At 37.8% G+C, this 17,500-nt stretch overlaps 1 protein-coding gene across 4 annotated transcripts in view; it reads right to left on the bottom strand.

The window, feature by feature from the left end:
- LOC136838859 (galactosylceramide sulfotransferase-like) overlaps positions 1–17,500 on the bottom strand; it is a 237,676-nt gene that overhangs the window by 40,323 nt on the left and 179,853 nt on the right. For all 4 annotated transcript variants that reach the window (XM_067104519.1, XM_067104517.1, XM_067104520.1 and 1 more), the window contains exon 2: positions 2,778–2,905. In XM_067104519.1, the coding sequence (XP_066960620.1) occupies positions 2,778–2,905 (128 nt within the window). The remainder of the gene's footprint in view (positions 1–2,777; positions 2,906–17,500) is intronic.

Genomic DNA, 17,500 nt, shown 5'->3' with positions numbered 1-17,500 from the left:
TCAAATTGTTGGAAAAAAAAGGAAACAACCACTTTGAACTATCTGTTAAGATCAAGATCAAAGGAGGCTGGAGGCAATCAAACAGAACATTACGGCACTTGTGTTAAATACAAAAGACTGGAAGAGTGACTTGTGCTATTAAGTTTTCAGGCAGCATTAGCTTACTTGCTTTAAGTGCTGTGAGAGAGTATATTTAGAGTCAGAAGTTACACCACATTTATATCCCTGATAATTCGTTCGAACTGAGCACACTTTTACCTATGCGAAACAAAGTTTGGGAATGGGAGCACGAGAAATTGGCTTATCTTAGTTTTGCTTAGCTTAGCTTCGTTCCTCACGACTGTCCTACCAACTAATCCTAAGCAGATCTCTGTTATAGTTACCAAATTCTTTTAACATTTTCGGGATCAAATAACAACACTGCATACCGCACTCTCTTATTTCCTAGGCTAACGATAACATCACTTGTAAAAATAATCTGTGATTTAATGGGTTAGAATGAGGCCCAAGAACAGATGAATAAATCTATGAAATACCTGACCTTCTCAATTGATAAAACATGTTTTAATGAAACTATTCTTTCTTGTTAGTCAACAGAATCTATGAAGTGATGAAACTCGAAACGAGGGCCAGTAGTACAGCAGTAAACAATCACAAATGCGTTCAGTAACAACACAGCAAATTGCTCAACTAATTTGTGCACTACGCTGGAGACGCTTGTTGGCATTTCCTAACCAAATTTCTGTGAAAATTACAAAAAGAGACAGGCTCGCCTCAACATCGCACTGTGATACTACCAGTAAACCATCTCTTTACAGCTGCTCCTCTTCCAGGAAGCAACCAGGTCGCCCCAAATGATTTCAAACACCTTGGAGAGTGAGGTTACGTTAATTTAGGTTGGGCCGAAATGACTGTTTCTAGGGGGCGACATGACGGGAATACCTTCTTCATATACTTGCCTAGACTATCTGCATAAGGCACATATTTTTTTTTTTATTGGTGGGGGGGGGGGCGATAATGTTGGAGAGAGGAGGTCAGATCTTCAGCTGCAACGGGGCAGATTTATGTCGACTGGTCATGATATTACAGCAGGAGTTCTGATCATCGACCTTCCGTCACCGGGAGGTGTAATGCAACTCCTGTCGCTCTCTTTCAACAGTGAAGACATCATTAACTTTATTGCGCATGGGCGTCAGATTGTTTGTAACACTATTACATCACACATTAATCATGCACTGTGGCATATGTAAGGTTTTAATTCAACAAGACTTAATTCATTTCTTAAACCATTTGAATACTTATATTCACATTCTTACTCCGCTACAACCCACTGGGTGTTGGTGATGGTTTTGTCTGTTTTGTGCGTACACGTGTGTGTGTGTGTGTGTGTGTGTGTGTGTGTGTTTCATTCGTCTGGATTCTATACACTTGGGAATTTGTCAGCTAATTTTCTCGAGGTATCTCAACGCCCAGAATGTCTAACTTAAACTATCAAATATAATTGTATTACAGCCAACATTTTGCAACAAACTGTTGCACGAAGGCTATTACCAGATGTATTAAAATTTTAATTAAAAATTAATATTTGAGAATAATGATTCTGTAAGATGGTAGGATGACTAAGAAGCGAGTCAAGAGTAGGCCAAGAAAGTAAGTTAGCAGGATATGTGCAAACGATTGTGGGGGAACTAGAAATGTCTTAACAGCCAAATTTCTTTTAAATGGTGGTTTCCTTTTTCCAACACTGGTAACCACGACTTGTCCCAATGGCGGGAGATCCCGTTTCTGACCATTCTCTTTTCGCAGTGCCATCAACCTCATTCTGTAAGGGTGCCATGATGTCTCAATGCCCAGGACTAGAGGAAGGAGGCGAAGAAGACCTAAAAAGTGGTGGATAGATGGAGTGAGAGAGATACTGGATAGGAGGACCCTCAACATCCAGGAAGCGAGAGAGTATTTGTGAGCCTTATGTGTAGGTATAAGAGGTGGAAGTTTTCTGCATAAAGAGTTCATCCACGATTCAGCACTTCATTAGTAAATGTAGCAGCTTTAAGGAAAAGGAGTTACGGTTTAAAATAATAGTAACCCAAAGAAATAATAATGTATGGATAAAAGTATTGAAGACTGATTATGAAAACGCCCCAAAGCCAAAACCCTTTCCATACATTCAATAACAACGTCGAAAACTTGCAATATCCATGAATATGAAATCTACGGCGTTTATTTCACAAAAACATGTAGGATTACGTCTTATCTAGAAGCATGGAAAGTGACTAAATTATCTCCCATAAATGTTTAACATTAGTTTGAAACATCCTCAACCGTATGCCAAATTGTTTAAGAAGTCCTTTCTATTCGGAATAGTTTAGCAATTCGGTCGTGATCCTTTACGGTCGCTATGATCGAAGTGGCAAACCGCCCAAACAACCTACTGTATTAAATTTATACACCCGTATAGCTCCCCGCCTAGTGAATTTTGATCCGGTGGTCAGGTTGCTTAATAATAATATAATAATAATAATGATAATTTTTATAGGAAGAATAAGCCATTTTTTCTGCTCAACAATACCAACACACACACACATCCATTCACCAAGTCATTAAAAACATGCATATGCATTTTGTGTACATATGATATCAATACTTGAACAGGAAAGAAAATGATTACCAAATTATAAAAATCTAGTATTCATAACCCGAGCTATCCTTCAGCACACCTACTCCGCACCCTGAACTAATTTGCCGGTTCGATACTTGTAACTCGAGACGACACTTACCGAATACTGTTAGCAGCAGAAAGCAGGAATGTGGTAGGGGCGGGGGTGGTGGTGAAGAGCAGCAGTGTGAGTAACGTTGCAAGCACTAAACCACCGACGACGGTTTTCAGATGCCTTGTAAACATAGTCTGAAAAAGGAAACCCCAAGTAAATAAGACGGACACACACTTGAAAAATGTAATCATTTTCCTGAGATTAACAGGCTGCCTAGGCATTTTAGAAATATATTGTGCTCACCCACCAATTCAATGAAAATAATGCAAATAACCTGGGGGAAAAACACTGTAATCAGAATCGATTGCGTATATTACTTTAGGCATGGAGTGAAGATGGAACCATAACTTTTTCCACCAGGTGGTAAGGAACACGGAGTCTCTCACGTCAGTACATAGGTATATACGGAGATTAGGAAAACGTTTTTTAAAATTAAACATGAATTGAAGATCAGACACTGCTGACGGCTCTTACATTTATCCCCCAACAACACAATTCACTTACGAAGAGCTTTCTGCTGTGCATATTATAAAATGACCTACAGTCTTTGTAAAAGCATAACAATTAGCCCGCATATGTACTCTCAATATCATTTCCGCAAAGCCTCACTAGCAACTTTCTCTTCCCTTGGAAACGCTGGTGATCATTTATTTAGTGGAATAAAGTAGTTTGTCCAGAGAGGTGAAATAGTTGCTAGATTTCAATCCACAATTTTAAGGAAAAATCTGGAACAGTCTTGGCACTTCATAAAGAAATTAAACAGCCTGGACGTCATGAATAATTCTGATGCCCCGGCAGCGATTCTTCACCATGAGAAGAACAAGGGAGTAAAGGGCGAGAATATCATGCAATTCATGAACGACGAACAAATTAGGTGAGGACTATAAAAAAAAAAAAAAAAAAAAACTGAAAACTTTATTTCCATCTCAGCTCAGTCGTGAAGGAGTAAAACAACAATTTCGTTCAAATAAGTAAACGATAAAAGTCTCAGCACCTGATAATCAATCGTCATTAAAAATCAACCTCATACTTCACTATTCAACATGAATATTACATAACACATTTATGAGCAATATCATAAAATTCTTTTTATTATTAATATGGTGATTTTCGTCCTTACTATTTCTTGAGGATGTTACATTACTTATACGTAAATAACATGTTGATCGGTACTGTTGCTTATGAATAAAAATTTTAATATATTCTAGATTACGAGTTCTGCCATCTCTCAGATGTACAGTGCTTCCGAAGAATACTGTAAGTACGGCTACTGACTCAGTAAACAACCAATTTTAGGGCAATCCAGATTCTGTTTAAGAAACAAAGTCACATAAATTATTAACTAAAGGTAAGAGAGAATACGCCGCAGATCAATAAGAAGTTAAGAATACGATTGACGGCGAGCACAATCGAACCAATGTAGATAACTGTTAAGGCCAAACGAAATCCAGCCCAAAATTTCGAGATATAATAAACTAGGAATGATTTGTGAAAAAATAAATTAGCGCTGATTGCCATTAAATCCGCTGTTTGACAGCTACTGTCAGAACCTTATGATAGATGGAAATGAACCATCAATTACAGGATGCACTCTGCGAGAAGTGGGTTAGTACTGACTCTAAAACCTATAGGGAAACTGGTGTATGTGCGAGCTGGAAGATGTTGAACAAACCCAACACATAAGGTTTTATTTTTTAATCAATGGATACTTGGAAGCGCATACTGAGCATATTTTAATTACAAAATCCGTGTACAGAGAAAGAGGTAGATGACCCCCCCCCAAAAAAAAAACATTTTTTTAAAAGATAGGTTTATGACCATGAAGGTTGTCGTTAGTCGTCAGGTATGTAATAATAACCATTTTCTGAACGAGATTGTGCAAATCTAGCTTCCAAGTGCAGAGTTCATGATCAAATCCTCTCAACTGCTCCAGCCTTAGTTGTCTGATTTCGAAACAAGCCCTCCTTCGAGCAAAGTTAAGCTACAACTAGAGTTGATATGGCTATGCAAGGACACATTTTTGTTCATATTTTACCGATAATTGTTCAACGGCTTTAATAATTTTTTGCTCATAAGCTTTGTGTATAATGTTATATACATATTGCACCTTTTGTTTTCTTGATATCAGGAACTGACAATTATAAGGATAAGCCAAGGCATAACTTTAACATACTCAATAATATCAACATAAGGCACTTCCATGTATAATATCTGATAGTTCTTAGGGTTGTAGCTGACGCGCTGACTTTTCTATTACGTAGCCAGGGCCCCTGTACTTCAAAAATGTCAAGTTCTAAATTCTATAAAATTCGAAAAAACAGACCCTAGAAGCATGTATGCGTAAGTTTAAGGGTTTATCATGATAGCTGAACGAAAAGAAATGAAGAACTGGATACTGACAAAGCATGTCTCCTATAAGCAGCGCAGTTACATTGTTAAACTTTCCAGTAAAGAAGTTTATTGATTTTCCTCAATTTATTTCCCATCCGACACTCGGTAAGATTCTATTTTGTTCTGCGAAGAGTTTAGTTCCTCAAATCAGATTTAATGAGGCCAGAATTTCGTACGTCCAACGCATCCTAATCACGCCCTTTGCTTAACATGATTACATGTTCCTTAATGCTATGCACCAGGCTTAGTGACCTACTCATAAAAGTTATCATTAAATGAGAAAAATACCGAAACTACAAGTTCGATGTTCTCTAACGCCTGCAGAGAAATAATTATTACACCTAGCCATTTTGCGTGGAAAACATTACAAGACATCACTCGTACAAATCTACGTAAAAAGTGGACCTATATAGCTTCATACAACTATTTAGCTTCGTACAGAGACGGGGTACTGCCACTATAAAGAATAAATCACGGGAAAAGAGGCGAGACCTATTAACCACTCCGGAATTCTATACGTAATGCGGAATAATATATGTAATGCTACAAAGATTGAAATAATGTATCTAAGAGAAACTTACAAGTTTTAGAGAGCAATACGGAAGTCTGATATTAACAACCTTCAAGAGAAAAGTTTTTTTCAAAGATTTGATGAACTACATCTCTCCCTGAACTTAATTCTGGACGTAACTGTTAAATCATTATCGTGGCTGGAGTTTAGTCTGGCTGTAACTCCAGGAGTTCGAGAGTACATACAGAGCGGTTCTTGGGATACGTGATACTCAATTTGCGTCAAAACTTCAAGCAATAATCACAGGAAATACCGATAAGAATGCGTGAAGATAACACCATTTTAGAATGTTAAAAGAACGACAGAGTTTGGCTATAGCTACAATGAATAAATTAAGTTGCGTATTATGCACGTATATGCAAGAAATTTCGGTAACCCCAGGGCTACTCACCGAAAGTTGTATAGGCGTAGGAAATGAAATCATTGCACAAAACTGGTGAAGACATTTTTAAAATGAAGTAATACGGCCCTCAACAAAATTTGTAGAAAATTGCGTAGAATTTTAATCTTATACTCATAAAATCCGAAAGTTTGCTTAAAAAAAGTTCTACTTTGTATTAGTAGCATCGAAGGTAATCTCCCGAGCTAGATCGATAAAAAATAAAAATGATTGCGCACTCTGAAGGCAGAACCTGTAATATGTTGCACTGCTTCTCCCAACAAGGCCTCTTGCAGCTGTCAAGAAGCCTTCAATTACATGTTTACTGCAAGACGCTGTTATTCGGTGGTGTGCCGTTTGTTCCCGTACCCTTCAATCATTGTCATTCTATGCTTCACAAAATCACCTTGTATTTTCCTTTGGTCGCCTGTCTCATCTCTTACAGGTGTAAAAGTGTGAGCAATAAAAAATCTGCAATAAATACAAGTGTTGAATGCTAAGCTACAAGAAAAAAAGACACACTAAAAATGGTCTGTGTACCAGCTTGACAAGTGCGTGCGTGGGCTACATAATACGGCCCACAACAGACATACTATGCACTGACAAAAGCGCATATATACATAAAAATATACATGAATAATTTTTTTGCGCCTGCGTGTGAGCCAGCGCGCGATGAGCACAAGAAGAGGCAATTTCCTAATTGCCGAGAGTGTTGCACATAGCAAACGTGAAGAATTGGGCAAACACTCTAAAGTTTCAATGGCCTCTAGCACACTTCGCAATCTCCTTCCGCGAGAACCTTTCCCCTGCCTTCCTCCCTTCCTCCACCGTGATTTATCCCAATGTTTATATTCTCAGTTTTATGTTCGACGTCGGGAGATGTTTGCCATCGCTTTTATGGTCGCAGGAATCATTGCATTTTCAGATTGGACCATCAATCCCGCGGACGATACGCACACGCCAGGAAGATTATGAGGAAACCAAAATCTATTTGGTCGTGTGAAAGAAAAGATACAACAGTCTTTGATCTATCGGTGAATAAACAATCCTCAGCTTACAGATGATCAGCCGAGAGTTCCCCTCATTGCTTCACTGATGGGTTTTCCCTTGATTAAATGTAGTAATCATCAAACATCGTCGCTGAAATATAATACCACATGAACTCAAACTAATTTTAATTGTGCAGCATCCAGGCATTCGCTCTAGCGAAGTGATCTATACAGGTATATTTGGCAAAATGTGAAAACGACACTGGGTAGTAGCAGCCAGATTCATTATCTGATATGAATGAATCTCCTATAGAAAGGATACCCAAATATTCATCCCAGATGTAACTGCAAAAAAAAAAAAAAAAAAAAGAATTGCTGATATTCTAAATGTTTCCAGGTATAATAATTATATAACTAGAAATTTCTACGATTACAACTTAAACTTCTTTCATCAGAATATCACTTAATGCGCTTTAAGTAACGCCTTAAAATTCTCCCATAAAGAAGAGAATAGAATATAGGATTTAAGCCAAAGGCCAAGTGCAGGGACCTACGAGGTCATTCACCGTTGTAACGGTTTGAAAAGTGTAACAGGAATATAATTCTTCCATACTTAACCCAGGTTAGAACTACTTCCATAGCCTATCTGTGGCCCTGTTAGAAGTGTTTCCATAGCCCGTCCATGTTCCAGTTAGGATTGCTTCCATAGCCTGTTCATGGTGTTGTTAGAACTGCTTCCATAGCCTTCCCTTGACTTTGTCAGACCTGCTTCCATAGACCATGTGTTCTACTTGTATCTGTTTCCATATCCTATCCAGGCCTTGTTAAAACTGCTTCCATAGGCCATGCATGTTTTTGTTAGAACTGCTTCCATAGGCTATCCAAGGCCTTGTTAGAACTGTTCCCATAGATTATCCGTGGCCGTGTTAGAACTGCTTCCATTGCTCATCCATGTTCTTGTTAGAACTGCTTCATAGCCTATATGTGGCCTTGTTAAAACTGTTTCCATAGCCTATCTGTGGCGGCATTGTTTTCACAGGTCATGCATGTTCTTGTTAGAACTGTTTCCAGTGCCTATCCGTGACTTTGTTAAAAGTGTTTCCAATGCTAGGCCATGTCAGAACGGCTTCCATAATCTGCCCATGGCCTTGTTAGACCTGCTTCAACATGGCCTTATTAGAACTGCTTCCACAAAATATTTGTGGCCTTGTTAGAACTGTTCAACATGGCATTACTAGAACTGCTTCAATAGCTATCTGTGGTCTTATTAAAACTGCTTCTTTAACCTATCCATAGCCCTGTTAGAACTGCTTCCATAACCTATGTGTGACCTTGTTAGAACTGCTTCCACAACCTATCCATGGTCTTGTTAGAACTGTTTCAACATGGCATTGTTAGAACTTGCTTTCATAACCTATCTGTGACCTTGTTAGAATTAGTTCAACATGGCCTTTTTAGAACTGCTTCCATAACCAATCCATTGCCTTGTCAGAAGTGCTTCAACATGACCTTTTTAGAACTGCTTCCATAGCCCATCCGTTTTTCATTTAGAACTGCTTCCTTTGCACATCCATTTTCTTGTTGGAACTGCTTCCATAGCAAATGTGTGGACTCGTTAGATCTGCTCCCATAGCCTATCCCTGGATTTTTTAGAACCGCTTCCATATCCCATCCACATTCTTGTTAGAATTTCTTCATAGCCTATCCGTGGCATCATTAAAACTCTTCCCATTACTTATCTGTGACCTTGTTAGAATAACTTGTAACTTATCTGTGGCCTTGTTAGAACTGTTTCCATAGCCTATCCACAGCCTTATTAGAACAGCCCCCATAACTTATCTGTGGCCTTGTTAGAACTGTTTCCATAGCCTTTTTAGAACTGTTTCCACAGCCTATCCATGGCCTTGATATTTCCACAGCCTATCCATGGCCTTGATAGAAGAGCTTCCATAACTTAATTGTGGCCTTCTTAAAACTGCTTCCATAGCCTTGTTAGAATTGCTTCCATAACTTATCCATGGCCTTGTTGCAACTGCTTCAACAGGACCTTGTTAGAACTGCTTCAAAATGGCCTTGTTGGAATTGCTTCCCTAACCTATCCATGGCCTTCTTAAAACTGCTTCCATAGCCTATCCATGGCCTTGTTAGAATTGCTTCCATAAATTATCCATGGCCTTGTTGGAACTGCTTCAATACGGCCTTGTTAGAACTGCTTCAACATGGCCTTGTTAGAACTGCTTCCATACCTCTCTGTGGCCTTGTTAGAACTGTTTCAACATAGCCTTGTCAGAACTGCTTCCATAGCCCATCTGTGGCCTTTTTAGAACTACCTCAACATGGCCTTGTTGGAACTGTTTCTATAACCTATCTGTGGCCTTGTTTGAACTGCTTTCACAACTTACCCGTTGCCCTGTTAGAATTGCTTTAACATGGCCTTGTTAGAACTGGTTCAAAAACCTATCTGTGTTCTTGTTAGAACAGCTTCAATATGTGTAATGTATTGAGAAACACTACTCTCTCATTCTACTGTGTTGAACCTTTGGGGAGTAGTTGTTAGGAATCTCCCGCCATCCACGAACTGGGACGCCAGCAGAAGCATGGGTCTGCTTGCTTGTAAATGATATACCAGAATAAAGTACGTGAATTACCAACCTGTCTTCTTGGAACCTAAGTACTAAAGGGACGAGGACGCAACAGTGGCGACGAGGATGGGATCCAGTGTACGAAGAGGTATGTCATATTGAAGGAGAGTTAGTGTATCAACGACAGCCGGCCGTATCTAGCCTAGCATACCAGTTTATGCCTGGCCAACGTCCAGACTCCAGTATTTGAGTAGCCTGAGTTCAGCTGTAATTGTTGGGGACTACCGAAGAGGAACATGACAGGAGTTTATGTAAGGTTTTATCAATTTTGCAACAGAGAAATGTTAAATTGAATAAAGATAAATGTATTATTTGTTCTAGGGAAGTACCTTATTTAGGGTACATTTTAAGTTGTGATGGAATTAAACCTGACCCAAAGAAAATAGAGGCAATTTTGGAAGCTCCAACCCCTCAGTCTGTTCAGTTTTTAAAATCATTTTTGGGATTATGCACTTATTACAATAGGTTTGTACCTCAGTTCAGCTCTATTTTATGTCCTTTATATAATTTGACCCAAAAGAATGTGGAGTTTCATTGGTCAGCAGTTCATGAAGAAGCTTTTCAGAGTATTAAGGAAGCTTTGGGTAGAGCTGATATTTTGGATAATTTTAACCCCAATGCTACCATGATTTTAGAAGTTGATGCTAGCCCTGTAGGAGTGGGAGCTGTTCTTAAGCAAGAATATAAGGGTAGAATTTCTACCATTTCTTTCAAAAGTAGAAAATTGGCTAATGCTGAGTGTAATTATTCTCAAATTGATAGAGAGGCTTTATCCATTATTTTTGGAGTCAAGAAGTTTTCTGATTTCCTTTTGGGTAGGAAGTTCGTTATAAGGACGGACCATAAACCCTTGACTCATCTATTTAACCCTAGTAAGAGTATTCCACAATTATCTAATGCTCGTATTCAAAGGTGGGCTTTATTTCTATCAGGTTTTGATTTTAAAATTGAGCACATTAAGGAGTGCATAATACAGTGGCAGATGCTCTTAGTAGGCTGCCATTGTGTAGAGATGATGCTGATTTTCATGTACCAGGAGAATATGTAAATTTGATTAATATTTTGGATAAGAATTCTTTTGATGTTACAATGGTAAAAGAATGTATAGAAAGAGACACTGTTTTATGCAGAGTAAGAGATTATGTAAGGAAGGGTTCCCTAAGGAAAATGTGATGGAAAATTGTATGTTACCTTTCTATAAATTGAGAAACGATCTTTCTTTACATGAAAATGTATTACTGTATAGGAATCGTATTTTGGTTCCTGAAATGTTGAAAGCATGTTATGGAAATGCTTCATGAGGGCCACAAGGGTATTGTTGCCATGAAAGCTGAAGCAAGGTCTTTTGTATATTGGCCCAACATGGACCAAGATTTAGAACAAATAACTTCTAACTGTGCGTTATGTATAACGAATCTCAAACATAAGGCCATTTCACCTTTATCTTGGCCGTCAGTAGATAGACCTTGGTCCCGCTTGCATGTAGATTATTGTGGACCCATTGACAACATGCAATATTTAATTATTATTGATTCCTTTTCTAAATTTATTGATGTCTATGCTTGCAAGAATGTAACTTCAGAGGATACCATACAGTGTTTAAGGTCATGTTTTGCTAATTATGGTATTCCTGACACAATTGTATCTGATAATGCAACTTGTTTTATGTCTAGGGAGACTCAGAATTTCTTTCAGAAAAATGGTGTTAGACATTGTTCAGGAGCACCATATAATCCAAGTACAAATGGGCTTGCAGAACGGGCTGTCCGAATATTCAAAACTAATTAAAAAAAGTTTGATTGTAAATTGCCTGTAAAAAACCAGAATGGCAAAATTTTTGTATACCTATAGACGTACAGTACGAGTACAGTCTTCTACTGGCTGCTCCCCAGCTGAATTATTATTTGGAAGGAAATTTAAGGGTCCACTAGATGTTATAATGCCTAAACAAGGAGATGAGTTTTACGTTCATGAGTCTAAGTTCAGAGTTGGTGATGCAGTATATGCCAGGAATTTTGGTAAAGGACCAGAATGGGTAGAAGCTAAGATTATCAAAGTTCTGGGTGAAAGGAATTATTTAGTTTCTGTAGATGTTAATGGTATTTTGACTTGGAAGCGTCACCTATCACAGTTATTTGAGAGAAAAATGTATAATACTAGAGTAACTGATGAACCATCACTATTAAAAGATACAATGATTACTTATGTTCCTGTAGTTTCTTCTCCCCATACTGTACAAGGATCAGAGAACAGTAATTGTGATACTGGTGCCATTGTAAGAAAATCTACCAGAGTAAGTAAAAAACCTAGGAGACTCATTGAACAAATTTAATTTCTTTTGTGTTAACCTAAGGGGGGAGGAGTGTAATGTATTGAGAAACACTACTCTCTCATTCTACTGTGTTGAACCTTTGGGGAGTTGTTGTTAGGAATCTCCCGCCATCCACGAACTGGGACGCCAGCAGAAGCATGGGTCTGCTTGCTTGTAAATGATATACCAGAATAAAGTACGTGAATTACCAACCTGTCTTCTTGGAACCTAAGTACTAAAGGGACGAGGACGCAACAATATGGCCTTGTCAGAATTGCTTCCATAACCTAACCGTGGCCTTGTTAAAACTAGTTTAACATGGCACTGTTAGAACTGCTTCCACAGTCTCTCCATGACCTCATCTGAAGCGCTTCAACACGGACCTGTTAGATCTTCCATAACCTCTCTGTGGCCTTGTTAAGACTGCTTCTCTAATCTAGCCATGGACTTGTCAGAATTGCTTCAACATGGCCTTGTTAGAAATACTTCAACATGGCCTTATTAGAAATGGTTCCAAAACCTATCTGTAGACTTGTTAGAACTTATGCATGGCCTTGTTAGAACTGATGCCATAATGGACTTCCTAGAACTTTCCATATACTATTCACCGCATTGTTAGAACTCTTTCTAATTCCAAAGTACATTTCTGTGCTCTACCTCACACTACTCTTCTGAGGTATCTTTGAACTTCCGGAATATTTCACCAGGCCTAGGGAAATAAATTCTCTCTCTCTCTCTCTCTCTCTCTCAAACGCACACATACACACAAAACCAAAATAAAAAACAACAATCAGAAATACACTCACAAAAATGTGCATGCATACTGCATCTTTGGTGCGAACTTTCAAATTTACTGATTGACGTAAGTGAATGCATATGTAGCTTAAAAATATGTATGTAACTAAACTCCACTCGACTCATACACTCTAAACTTACACAAAGAGGCAGAGTTCACCTCTTCAGCGTTTACTGTTACTGCCGTCAACTGCAGAAACGTTTCTTCAAACGTTCATTTCTTCTCGACATTACTGGTCAGTAAATATTGAACATAGGTAAACAGACCCGATTAAAAAATTTTTGGCGATAAATATTAGCTTCTGCACTATGAAGATGCAATCAGAGGTGTTAATAAACGTTTCCCATTTCCGTTCTGTAAAAGCACTCCATACACCGCCTTGTTTCTTATGTTTTACTATTACTTTCCAAATCCCTCTCAGTGAATGAACATTCTGTATCGTCACCTCTTGAATTATTATGAATGGCCATTAAATAACAATGAGAGATATCTCGACTTCGTAGTCCGCAGGTTAAATAATCTACTGTACTTGAATGATGTATTGTTGTAATTCATGTTAATACTTTATCATACTTCCTGTGAACACTATTAAAATTCACGTTAATGCTATTAAGATTTAAACTTGTGAAATTTCATCCCTTCCTCTGAAACATTTCATTGATACAGTTTCAATTGATACATATACAGTATCAATTTATATATATATATATATATATATATATATATATATATATATATATATATATATATATATATATATATATATATATATATATATAGCAACTAATGAGGCCGCTTTTCTCGCAACCTCACCCGTTTTTACATTTGCAAAGTAATTAAGAAAGAGATAAAAAATTATGTCACTCATTAATTACTAGAACTGTGGGTTTCCATTCGCCCCTTCAATAAAAACTCTCTCCTTCATTCCCCAAAATGGTTAAGCCTAACCTCTCTCTGTTCAAAGTAACTGCTTTTAGGCCTAATTCCAGCTGACCGTCGGACCTTCTCTGCGTCCAGCAAGGAAAGGAAGGAGCCAAAAAGAGAAGTTGGTCCCCCCCCCCTCCTTCTGAACCCTCCACCTGGGTTGACTGACGCCATGCGGTCGTCATTAAAGAAAACATGACAAAGATTGACCTTTGCGCCACCAATCAGACACAAACGGCGTAATCCCAGAAGGCTATTTATGGACGCTGCAATGAGAATTGAGGAGAGACAACGCTTGGATTGTGACCCGAGGACAGATGTCCCCATTTTGGCTGTCCTTTTGAATCTTCCACATGTCGACCCCAGGGATCGACCCAGTATACTTTTGTAGTGGCATTTTAATTCCTTCATCTCCAGCACCTTATCAACTAGGACACCGTCATCTTGACGAAGGTAATGTGCAGGAATAAGGTTCTTTTAGTCAGTCACAATCCCTGTTATTTCTCTGCCTGATATTTCTTTTATTTTCCATTGTGATTGCACAATGGAAAATAAAAGAAATATCCTTCAGTAATTTGTGTTGGAGTATTCAGTGTTAACGTAATTATGCATTAGTGTTGAACTGAGTTCTTTGGCACCATCTGTGCATCCCTCAGTTTCCTTTTGAGAGTCTTATTATTATTGCCAGTAACCGTCTTGCATATATTTGCAGATAAGCATTGACTGTGGAATCTCTCAGCCGATCCATGTGCAGGTCCCTTCCCCACTGCGATGTTCCCTGTTACAAAGACATTGTCAACGTAGAATATTTATTCTGTGTAGGATTCATTATTTTAGCAGGCCCTTGTTACTACCTGCCCAGTAATTCGTCATTCTTCTGATCTGTGTTTGTTATGTAAATATAATTAGTTGAGAGAACCCTTGAGTTTACGTAATTTCCCTCTCATGAAGAAGGCCTTAAGCCATAGATTTCCCTTGCTTTGTCTACGGATTGTCCTAATATTGAGTCAGATGTGTGATAAATAAAAGGAATTCCCTGCGTTCATCCGTTGCCGCCCAGAGTCAAGTGAACAACCCCCAAACATTCGTAGAAAATATATATATATATATATATATATATATATATATATATATATATATATATATATATATATATATATATGCACGTGCACACACACACATATAATACATATATATATATATATATATATATATATATATACATATATATATATATATATATATATATATATATATATATATATATATATATATATATATATATATATACTGTATACTGTATATATATATATGCACACACACACACACACACACACACATATATATATATATATATATATATATATATATATATATAAATAATGTATATATATTTAAATTTTTCCTCATGTCTCACCCATATTTTTCAGCACTTCCAGTGACTAGTGCTTGTTAATACTTGACTTATAAAACAATTTCTAGCCGTATCCTTTGGGTTCACTAAAACATGTGGAATGTGATTTTTCTTATTTTCCTATTACTTCAACATCAATCATTTGTGGTGAAAATCCAAAAACTTGCGTATTTCACATATCGAAGACTTTGTATTATAATGTATTTATTCGCGCCTTTTTTCATGTAGCGAGAGCGCAATATATTTCAATGTACCGCCAGGTGAGGCAATGTTCAACTTCACTTCATCACAAGCGTACCATTTCGCTACTTCGGAGTCAAGACGATCTGTCCAGGTTCCTCAGCCCTCTATATAATGCAATAGCTTCCTTGAATTAATACACGCATGTATAATTACTGCATGTATTGATTACTAATTTATTGTTATGTATACTCAACAAGTCTGATGGGGCGTTAAGGTTGTTTTTTCTCTTTCAGCATAACTATAGCAAACACAGTTTATACAATTTTCTGGAAAAGTCGGGATGTAAGAAAGTCATGGCCTTACAGCCGCTTGGTTTCCCATATCGATTAAGGCTGACCAAGCGATTTGCCAACAAATGTTCTATCTTTGATTTTTAGTCCTACATTAAGTAGCTGGTACAAGATAAGCCGGGTCCCCAGCCCAAAAATCATATTCTCCTCTCAATTAAGTTTGTTTCAGGAGGCGAATGAAACAAGAGTTAGAGAAAGAAAGATTTGATTATTACTAAAAAACTAAATTTTCCAAAATGTTATCCAAACGATACAGTTGGAAAATAAATTTGGAAAGGGAAAATTCCTTTTATTCTTACAGGTAAACACACAGCAGTTATCATTATTAACTTTTGAGAGCTGTGTTAGACCAATAACAATGATTTCACCAGTCAGCATATGCAACGAAATGTACAGACTGATTCCAGTGGCTAAAAACCTTAAGAAACAAGTGAATATGATGCCGAAGTTTCTTCGGCGCAATCGAGTTTTCTGTACGGCGTACAATGCTGTATGAAACTCTCAGCCGCGGCCCATGAAACTTTCAGCTACAGCCTGGTGGTGTCCAGTGTTGTTGGCATTATAGCGGTGCCAGACGCACGATCATGACTAACTTTAACCTTACATAGAATAAAAAGTACTGATGCTAGAGGGCTGCAATTTGGTATGTTTGATGACTGGAGGGCGAATAAGCAACATACCAATTTGCAGCCCACTAACCTCAGTAGTTTTTAGGGTATGTGGGAGGACAGAAAAAGTGCGGACGGACAGATAAATAGCCATCTCAATAGTTATTTTTTTTCAGAAAACTAAAAGGGAGAATCAGCAAAGGTATCAAGCGTTATCAATAACTTCTCTGAGATCAAAATCATGCAAACATTTTGTCATTTTACTGAACCCTGGTATGATACATGTACCATACGCTTCCGGGGTCTAAGGGATGTCAGACAGGGCAGCCGATCGAGACTACGGTCTACCCGAAAGCCAAATCAAAAGTCCTTCAAAAGAAGGCATCGTGCTTACCTCATACAAAAATGGGGAAAAAAGCACGTTAAAAGAAGAAGAAGAAGAAGAAGATTGATCACGGTAGAAATTCACAAAATACTTCAAACCACGCAAATGATCGCAGAATCTTCCATGGTTCTGTTATTCTGGGAGCTTGTGCGTATACATAAGTCTGCAACACAGCATATGAAAATTTTTGTATACACAAGTGCAACGCCGTAGGTATCGAAGTGAGAAAATTACACCATGATTAAAACCCGTTTTTCAGGCTAAGAATTTTTCTATAGATAGGTTATCAGGTTTCTTGAATAGTTGTTGGCACCAGGGGTTCATCCTTCTATCCAATATATTACAATGTTCAATGATTTTCATGTGCTTTTTTTTTGTTCAAATTCCCATTTAACCCTTATATATCTACAGGGGGAGGGGGAGGATTAAAATCAAATCACCACTGGCCATTGGGGGATACAAAGAAAGTACACAATACTTATCTAACCGGAGAAAATAAAAAAAATCTAATTTCTGTATACATATATAAAGTAACGAGACCACAACGTTTAAAATAACACGGAGAGAGAGAGAGAGAGAGAGAGAGAGAGAGAGAGAGAGAGAGAGAGAGAGAGAGAGAGAGAGAGAGAGAAACTGTGACTGAGAATTGCTGTTAGCCGAAACTTCCTTATCGATACAAGGGGTATCTCCAAAATATGTGAAACCTACCATAAGGTATGAAGATCATTTGGCATTAGTACAGACATCTTTGCCAAGTTATGACATCCTATGAAAAGGTAGCATGGT

The sequence above is a fragment of the Macrobrachium rosenbergii genome, chromosome 5, assembly GCF_040412425.1.
Source record: "Macrobrachium rosenbergii isolate ZJJX-2024 chromosome 5, ASM4041242v1, whole genome shotgun sequence".
Classification (NCBI taxonomy): domain Eukaryota; kingdom Metazoa; phylum Arthropoda; class Malacostraca; order Decapoda; family Palaemonidae; genus Macrobrachium; species Macrobrachium rosenbergii.
The sequence above is the reverse complement of the archived record's forward strand: the minus strand, read 5'-3'. Positions and strand labels throughout refer to the sequence as shown.